The following is a 10,092-nucleotide window of genomic DNA, read 5'->3' on the forward strand; positions in this document are numbered from 1 at the left end:
ACAACAATTCATATTGATTTTGTATGATGAGCTTCAAAGTCATGTGAAACTATTAATGAGAAACGCCACTAAGATTAGCTCCTTTAATTAAGACGAGCGCTTCCCTAAAAATGCCCGCAATTTATGACAAGTCAAGAGACAATAATGTTCAATAATGGCAACTCTCGGATTTATGTTACAAGATCAGTTAAAAACTTTTTAAAAAACATCGTCGGAGAAGTCAATCCGCACTGGCCTTATAGTACAGGTCTTGCCCCTTCTAACTACCATTTGCTCAGGTCGAGACAGAAAGGCCTGGAAGACGGTTTACATGATAAATTGGCTTCAGACATTTTTGGCCGCAAAGCCAGGATAGTTCCTTTCGGACGAATTTCGTGAGTTGTTAGAACAATACTTTAATAGATATATCTTAAATAAAGATATTTTTATAATTTTGCAATATATGGCTGCAGAGTATAACAGTAGTTTTATTCGGTTTAGTTTCACCTAAAACTAATCAAGAGCTAATATCTTTCTATACATAGAACGAACGTTCCAAAGTAAACCGGACTTTAAAAAAACAGAACAAATGGTTTTTTGGGCAAAATCAATTTATTTTATTAAAAATAGTCTCCTTCTGCTTCAATACAGCTTTTTGCACGGTCCAAAAGCATGCCGAACGAGTGTTTTAGCTCGTTGGCCGGTATGGTCGCCAGTATGCCTTTTCAATGGCCTCTATGTCTGCATAACGCTTTCCTCTCATGGGCAAATGCATTTTTCCGAAAAGGAAGAAGTCGCACGGTGCCATATAGTGTGAAAACGGGGAGTGGTTAATGGTTAAAACGTGATTTTTGGTCAAATAATCGGTCATAATGATGTGATTCGAATGTTGGATTCTGAGCAATTTTTGGTCGTCAGTCAATTTGTGCGTAACAAACCAAATGCGCGGTCAAAATGTAATGAATCGATGTTTGGGAGATGTTCAATTCCATTTCCATGAACTACAGTGATGATTTCGGCTGATTTTTGATGACTTCACGCACAGTTTTGATGGAATTCCGGTGATCACGGATTTTGATTGGCCCACATGTTGATCGTCACTTCATCGACACTTAAAACGAATAACTTTGCTTCCAAGCAATGAAATGTCACGAAGTTCCCACTGGACAATCGATAAAGATAGCAAATTCTAACGCACCAGTCGTCATTCAGATGGCTCCACCAGGTGGTGCTAGATTCACTTTGGAACGCACCTTGTGCATCTAATAACAGTTTTACGATAGGTTTTATAAATTGTGTATCGGTCAGTTCGTCAGTAACCATCAAAAAATGTGAAGAACAATGGTATCATCGGACTAAAAACCATATAGCTTCTAGTTCGAAGATTTCAGTTCGTTTTTAACTACGTTTGGTTCTGCGGTGCGTATAAGTAACTCTCTGAAAGCTCTTTAGTATTTAAGTATGACGAATACACTTAACCCTAGAACACACACCCGGGTACAAATGCATCCACTTTCAACTTTGAAGTGTTGTAACTTTTGAACCGCCATACCTCTATACCGCTAACTTCGAACCTAGAAAGATTATTTAGTTTTGAGTTCAAATTCAAAATTTGAACCAGATCGGACCATTGGTTCAGGAGCTACAGCCTTCCAAACACATTATATACGTACACACACCCGGGATACTTTTGTACCCCAATAGTAAAATTTATTATTATGAGGATAATCAAAAACAAAAAACATTTTTTATATTATTTTTTTATTTGAAAAATTAAAAATATTCATTTCACACATTATATTATTGACTTTTATTATAAAAATTACAAAAATGAATCTTATATCTAAGGAAAATCATGACAAATAGAGCAATTTGTTGATGTGACCGAATGTTCAAGACACATTGGCATCTTACATTTGGCGCACAGCTTTCTGGTTTTTCTACGGCGTTTTTCCTCTTGTGCGTAACATAAATAGCAAGATCCGGACACAGGTTTTGGCGTGCGCGCTGCGGCAGATGTTGATGCTGCTGTTGACACCATTGATTCCACCGGTCGGTTGAAGTATGCTTCAATAGCAATTTTAGTCGAAAAATTTCGCGTCACTTGACGATTTATGGCTCTGGCTTCAATAATGGGCATACACAATGCTTCAGCCAAGCTGCGCAGGATCTGCTTACGCTTGTTGTTTGTTCTCCAAGGCAACATAGGGTTATTCAAATCGTAGACAACGTAGGCTGCAAGAGCTGTAATGTCCAACATGTTGAAGAACATCGCTAGTGGCCATTGTTTGTTTGTCTTTGTGTTGGATATTCCGCAAACATTTGGTCCATTCGATCAACACCATCTTTGGTACGATTATAATATTCAATTTTTTCAGGTTTCTCACTGTCAGCTATTTCAGCATCATTATGCATGGCCGAAAGCAAAATTACTGCTTTATTTTTTTGGGATCATAAGAGCATATTGTCACATTATTTTTGAAGCCAAATGTCGTTGAACTAATTGTCCTGTTTTTGTTCTGCTTTATTTCTTGAGGAATATATGATTTGTTTTTGCGCAAAATTCCAACGATCGTGAGTTTCCAGGTGAGAAGCAGTTCTGCAACTGGCGAGGTCGTAAACAAATTGTCCATTGTAATGTTTCGGCCACTTCCTTGGTATTTGGCAGACAAATCCTTCACCACTCGTTCGCCTTGGTTCGTTTCCCTACCAGTTTCTGCTTGGCCAGTATATATTTGTCCATGCAGTGGATATGCATTTGTGGCATCGCAAATCCACCAAACCTTGACACCATATTTAGCAGGTTTTGACGGCATGTACTGCGTAAACCGTGTGCGTCCACGGTAAGGAAATAATTGTTCATCAATCGTCAAGCATGAGCTGGGCTTGTACTGTGCAGCAAGATTATTGTTCATCATCGTCCACAACTCACTGATCGGTGCTGCTTTATCAGTTAGTAAGCGTGTTGCACGAGTGTTTTTATCGTCAAATTTTAGGAACCGCAATATCGAACATAAACGGTTGACTCCCATTGTGGCGCGATATAAAGGATAGTTTTTGACACTCCATAAATCTCGAACATGTTCTCCATTGCTATGATTCGCACCAGTCATAATAAGTATGCCAAAAAATGCATACAGCTCTGTTATTGACACAGGCGTCCATGACTTAGGAGTTGTGTTTGGATGCGCATTGTTGTATGCATTATAAGTTTCTTTTGCTAACTTATTTGTGTGGCGCATAATTATATCAGCCATTTCAACGTTCATGAAACATTCGAATGTTTGCTCTATTGACAACATTTCAGTGCATCTAACAGGTCCAGAACGTTCTCTTATAATATTTTGTCTGAGTACCTGACGACTTACATTTGGTTCTATCATCCACTCAGTACCATCACGTGCAACAAATTTTTCGGCACTAGCAGGTAATTCATTATTTTCTTCTACTTCTTCTTCTTCATCATCCTCATAGTCCGCATAATCAGGTAATACTTCTGTGGCACTTTGTGAAACTTCAGCATCGTCATCAGCAATTTCAATGTCATTGATTTGATTTTCTTCTTCATCTTCTGAGTCAAAGTCACGGGGAGCGTCATCGTCACAAATTTTATCAAATAAAGATTGTATATATAATTCTCGCTGTCCCTCAGTTAGCCTGCGTAATAAAAAAAATTAGTATATGTTTACATTATTGCTCATTTTACATTTTTTACCTTCTATATGCTGCTTTTGATAAATATTCGTTTCTTCTTGAAGTCGTTTCGTATCCAGTTATTTATAGTTTCAGTTATATTTATTTTCACTTATACATATTTTCACTTCTTACACTTTTAAGCACCAAAACAATAATGGAAATATCAACAGGAAGCATTTATAACAACACCTCGTGTGAAAACAACCCTTGGAGCTGCATATAAAATACAAAAACCAGTTATACCAGTGTATTTGCTACCTACGCACCCATACCTTGCGCGACCTTTTTGCACATATCTTTTGAACCAGGTAGAATATTTCAATGAAATAAAAACCAAAATATGTATTCGTTGTTACTCTACAAGTATATTATTATAAATTATATTATTTTGTCTTGCATTTATCAGAACAACAACAAAAACAAAAATCCACTGTTGCATGTCCTGACTTTATTTGCCCATATCGCTGGAACCAGTAGGAATATTCGAATGAAACAAATGACAAAACACTTGTTATATATTAAAATATACATTTGAAAAAAAAAATCATAGAAATCGGTTGAATAAGCATTAAAAAACCGCAAAATAAGGTCCCGGGTACAAACGTATCCCGGGTGTGTGTTTACGTGGTATTTTCTGGGTGTGTGTTCAAGGGTTAAATACTAAAGAGCTTTCAGAGAGTTACTTATACGCACCGCAGAACCAAACGTGCGCCAGCTTCATGCATTCAACAGAAACAACATCTAGCATTATTTTGGAAGCACTAATCCCGCACACGTACTCTTCACATACATTTGTACCAGGCTTTCGCTAAATTCGTGCTATTGCCGTAGGCGTATTTGCAGACATGCATGCTCTTTGAGGGAGAGGCACGTAGGCGTGGTGGCGATGAGTCGCGCATCCATCGACAACTTCCCTTAACAACTCAAAGAAGCTGGTGCTGCGTAACTGACGCATATCTGATGTATAATTGCTCGAATTTATGCACAATGTATATACAAAAATGTATGAATGTATGTGCTCATACGTGTCCTATTAACTGTTGTCGTGCAACAGAAATATATTGGACTCGTATTCGTATTCAAGCCCAATTCATGTTTAGTCACTTCACTTTAATTTTGAAGGTACATACATGCATATATTTACGATGAAGAAGTAATTTATAAGGTGGATCGGTTTTGTACCACATTGACTCTAATGGATAATGCGTATATTCAGAGACGTCTTACAGTGCGCAGCGAAGACGCTTTTGATGCTGTGGAGCAGAGCAGAGATAAAGAGATGCTCAACTTTCCTGTCATTGGAAATTAGAAAGCCGCTCACCTATCCAACATTGACAGCTGACTGGATCTGGTAGATTTTGACGACTGGATCGGCAAGATTGAAATTCAATTCTATCAAAAATTTATTTGAACCGAGGGATTTGTTGCCGTTGTTCAAGATCGCTAATTAATATAGTAGAGTTAATATTCAATTAAAAACATTTATTAGTTGAGAATTAAAAGGCAAAAAAATTTACTATAAAATCATTAAAAAAAATTTTGCCATATATTAAAAGTCCAATATATAAACATATTTATTTGTAATAAATGTTGGGTGTTTGCAGTGTCGAATAAAACCCGAATCAATCCATCCGCCATCGCATGAAACAACAGGAGCTGTGTTCAATATGGAAGATTTTGCGGAAGGATCTTGGTTTGTGGGCTTCTAAAATGGAACTCGTGCAAGAATTGAAGAAGTGAATGTGTCCAAATGAGATGAACCCACAGTCAATGGACCTTTGCTTCCAAAAAACAGAGCTATATGATACAATCAATATATTGGAGAAAACTTTTAGGTCTTGCAATTTTCCACCTCTGAAGTCGTTTGTCTAAATAAGCAGATAAGCTCGAGACGATTGTCGCCTTGGAATCGAATATTTGGCTCCTCATTGTTGACGTACGGCCCCAACTGCTGCATAAAGTGGTAGAAAAGCTGTTCTGGAATTTATTCAATGCGTGCGGCGTAGCATTTCTTCTAGAGAATCATATGTAACAAGTAAGGAAGGGCTAAGTTCTTGCAATTTGCAAGAATCAAAGGCAAAGAAATACCTTAAAATGCAAACTATCAACCAGAGGATGGGAATCCTAGCAATATATATGTATATACAGTTGAACTACCCAAACTTGAATCAGCATAATTAAAAAAAAACTTCGAGTTAGAGAGACTTCGAATTGTGGAAGGAAACCTGTATGAAATTTCACTTCTATGCCTTACTTTTTTGCCAAGTTTCGTCAATATATCTAAATTTTTACTGAAGTTACAGCGGACGAAAGGACGGACAGCCGTACAGTCACCCGGGTTTCATCTTTTCTTGTCATCCTGATCATTTATAAATATATAATCCTATTTCAATCCTACTTAGTTTTAGGTGATACGTACAACCGTTAGGTAAACAAAACTACCAAGATGTTGCAAGAGTATAAAAACAGCCTATTTAGAATTCAGCTGTGTTTAATTATGCAAGAATTAGTTCACCTGTGAGATAAAATTTTCAAGTTTAGGTATTATCTTATAACATATAAATGGTTTTCGATTCGTCAATGGATTTGACTGTTCCTATTTAGTGTCTTTAGGTATTTCACATGCCAAACTTTTGCATGCTTGCCTGCTGTTTGTTCTGTCTAACTTCCTATATATAGTATGTTATGAAGCTGAGGTATGACTATTAGGTATATAGTATATGTTTGTATCATTTATACCTACTAGTACGCTTACGTTTGATATTGTGCGACTCACAAGTTTTTCGTTTCAGGCAGCATCCATCGATTCCAAAGAATTGCAACCGAAACGGAAATCAGTTCGTTAAATACTTCGCCCGCATATTTCCCTAGCACTCCTCGTCAATGCCGCCATATGCGGGCTGTCTGATTAAACGTTTACTCGTGCTTGCAGCGACAAATAGTATGTACGAATTTGCAATATGAACTACTTCTCGTTTTCTGCAGCCATTTCTCCGCAACCATCTAATTCATCAGCGCTGTATACTTAGTAAGATGTGCAATTTTAGACAGCATCCCCTTCGCTGCTCCATAAAATGGCGTTCATCAATGCCAAGCACTTCATCAGTTTCGTTACAAAAGTTTTGCTATTGCTTTCGAATTTTCTTGCTTGTGCATGTAGTTGCTTCTTCCGGTGTAGCTGTATCCAAATTGTTACTTTATTGTTGCACGTCTCACATGTGTCATGTCAGTATCAATTGGAGCATTACTACAGTCACTTGGTTCATTTAAATGACTGTTGCAATTTCCACTTCATGCGGAATTTGTGAAAATTATTATTCCTCTTGGCTAATGACAGGATCTTGCTAATGAGTGAATGGTGTTAACTAAGGTGATTTTGAGGTAATTAAGGAAGGAATTGCTTAAATCCAACTTCTACATATAAGTAGCTTATTAAAAAGGGAGATAGAACAAGTAAGGAAGAGCTAAGTTTGGGTATAAGTACCTTCAGGTATATAAGTCCGATATATGCGGTTTAAAGTAACATGGAAATTCGAAAGGGAAGTATTGACACGATTCAATCCATTTCCGACACACAGATATTCCATTATGAGGAAAAGATTATCCTTGAATTTTAATTATACACACATATATCTCACACATTGATCGATATTTGTACATTATTCGTGCAAAGTTCTAACCCGTTATATAATACTTCCCTGACGTGTACAATCGAAGGGAAAGAAACAGATGGAATTTAAAATTGTGTTATAAGGTAGGTAAGTGTGGCTATAGTCCGATTTCGCTATTTTCACGTTGTAACCTACAAATGTCAGAGGAATGTCATATACATGAAAATTGAACGATGGCCGACCGGCCTGACCGGTTTCAACCAAATTGACTTTTCTATTGAAATCCATTGACTTTTCTATTGAGATGCATAAAACTTATAACTAAGGTTCTAACGATAATAAAGAACAATCGTTTCAGATGAATGCGAGTGGCTTGACGAAAACGAAGCATAACGCTCATGTAATATTTTTTGTTGACAGCTCGGTGTAAGGAATTCATAGTGCACAATATCACGATGTTCACCTTGCCTTACTTTTTTGATAAAAAAGTAATCACACTAGTAACTATATATCGCGCACATAAGGTTCTGAAGCTCACAGCAGGACTCCTAGTTTTCTAGTTAAATCAATTCACAGCCTTGGTATGTGGCATTAACCTTAAACCGAAGTAATTTGATTTCTAATTTTATGTTTTTGTACGAACTCTTCATATAGTGTATATGGTTAACGCCGCTTTAATCGTCTATACTTTCTGCATATGATTTTATTCGCAAAGCCTTCATGTACTTAAGCATATACTTATATCTGACTATTTTGCATAAATACTTTCAGTGTTAATTTGTACCAACAGTAAAGGTAGCAAATTGGTAACTTGACCTTTCACACTTATAGTATCTGCTTTCTGGCCAGCGATATAATTGTTCACAGCAGAATGAATAGATCTGTTCAAATCGGAAAGTATCCGAACCGAAATGTGAGATCATAGTTACCGTGAATAGAAAATACTACTCAATTATAGTCCAAACTAATTTCTTTTATATTAGGATTTCTTGAAAAAAATAGAACATTATCTAGTTTTTGTCTTAATGTACATAATAGTCTCTGCTTTGAATAAAAGATTGTCAAAACTGGTTATTCCTACATGAAATTTAACTTAAAGTTATCACTATTATATTTGGATTTAAATGGTGCCTTCATTATCCTCTCTGATCATCTGATTATGTTGCTGATCTACACATGTGTCTATTGTGAATTATAAAAACAAAAAACACGTTTACTTCGGCTGCACCGAAGCCATAGTGCTCTTCCCAGTTGCATGTTTATATCTTTGTTTTTGTATAAAAACAATATCCCCATTTTCATTTTGGTCGGTCTGCTTGAATGTCAGCTATGGTATATGCTGTTTGCGATCCGATCTGAATAGTATGTTCGGAACCTGTAGCAAAATCTCTTATACAAATATGCGCCAAATTTCGTGAAGATACCTTGACAAAAGAAAAAGTTGTCCAGGAAATAATTTGAGCTGCAGGACTAAACAGAGAAGGTACCGTCTTCTATAAGAGTGTACAACTGCTGGCGTATGGCTATAATAATGATATCATTGGCCTTAACAACCGCGCCGTTATTTCTGCTTTCTCCAGAATGGATAAGGCAGCGAAGCAAATGGGTCTGGTGGTGAACGAGGTCAAGACAAAATATTTCCTGTCTTCAAACGAACAGCTCTGAAAGTATTTGACGCAGTACCCGCCGGGAGAAGCAGAGGAAGACCTTCACTCCGTTGAAGAGACCAGGTAGAGAAGGACCTGGAAAACTTAATATATTCTACCCAGGGTATAAAAAAGTAAGCGACGAAAGCGACGTATCGTATATTCAAGTTCGAATAACTGAATTTACTTGTCATTCGGCATTAAAAACTACTTTGTGGAATATTTCTGTAGTTCCGTTTAAATCGTCACTATAGGTCTGCCTTAGAAATGAATCGTAAGTTTAACCATATTTGAGAATAATCGAACTTTGGTACCAACAGTTGGGATTTTATTAATTCACTTTATAGGACTTTAATAAGGCATGGGAAGTAATTTAAACAGCGCAGCACAAACCATTTTCCTTCAACTTTCTGCTTCACTTAATTCATTTTCCGTTGTAGTTTCTGCTGCCCCTCACTCATGCATAGCAACAACTTTCTTCAACCGGCAATTCCTTGGAGTAATAAATAAATCAGCTGCCGACCCAGCGACTGCTTGCCTCATATTTCGTAGTTACTTTATTATGCCTGCTACTTGGCAGAGTTCTAGATCTTTTAGTGGCCAACATCACTGCATGTCCTAAAACTTAACATCACACTGTCATTTGAAGTAATTTTTACTGTTAGTTGAATAAAATATTAACCATATTAGTTGGCAGTGAGCTGGTGAGGTTGTCGTGCTCTGCTGTCATTCTTGTGAGAGAATGTTGGTATGTGCAAGCACTTAGTGACCTTGCGGCCTCTGCTTGTTATAACATTCATATTATATATAACTTATTTCTAGCTGTATGTATACGAAGTTGGTCCAATAAATTTGCAGGTTTATGAAGCCCCAGCGATCGATGGCGTCCCTATCGCAAGAGAAATAGACAGTAAACTTCGGTAGTGAGTTCTCGTAGGCTAATGTCAAAATATATAATATATGTTGTGACCGATAAGGTATAGAGCGCTCCCTCGGATTTCAGAATATATTTCGAAGAAATCGCGCAGAAAATTCAAAAAGCGATTTAAATGGCAACCATTAAAAATTGGTTAAACGTGCGCTGCCACCGAAGTTAACTTAACAATAGTCAAAGATTTCGTAGTGGCAGTCACAGTTTTCCAATAAGAACGATATGATTT

At 37.0% G+C, this 10,092-nt stretch overlaps 1 protein-coding gene across 1 annotated transcript; it reads right to left on the reverse strand.

The window, feature by feature from the left end:
- Positions 1 to 1,187: 1,187 nt before the first annotated feature.
- LOC120770145 (piggyBac transposable element-derived protein 4-like) lies at positions 1,188 to 4,574 on the reverse strand. The gene is made up of 3 exons (XM_040097334.1): positions 4,474 to 4,574; positions 2,763 to 3,636; positions 1,188 to 1,241 (listed from the first exon to the last, which is right to left on the reverse strand). The coding sequence occupies exons 1-3, from the start codon at positions 4,572 to 4,574 to the stop codon at positions 1,188 to 1,190; spliced, it is 1,029 nt and encodes a 342-aa protein (XP_039953268.1).
- Between the last annotated feature and the right edge of the window lie 5,518 nt (positions 4,575 to 10,092).

The sequence above is a fragment of the Bactrocera tryoni genome, chromosome 3, assembly GCF_016617805.1.
Source record: "Bactrocera tryoni isolate S06 chromosome 3, CSIRO_BtryS06_freeze2, whole genome shotgun sequence".
Lineage (NCBI taxonomy): Eukaryota > Metazoa > Arthropoda > Insecta > Diptera > Tephritidae > Bactrocera > Bactrocera tryoni.

Excerpts from the sequence above, each read along its gene's own strand:
- LOC120770145 (XM_040097334.1), bottom strand. The coding sequence starts at position 4,574 with ATGCGCGACTCATCGCCACCACGCCTACGTGCCTCTCCCTCAAAGAGC. Across the intron at positions 3,637-4,473 it reads ACGAATTTAGCGAAAGCCTG|GCTAACTGAGGGACAGCGAG; the intron begins GTACAAATGTAT and ends TTTATTACGCAG. Across the intron at positions 1,242-2,762 it reads CTGCTAAATATGGTGTCAAG|ATGCACAAGGTGCGTTCCAA; the intron begins GTTTGGTGGATT and ends AACTGTTATTAG.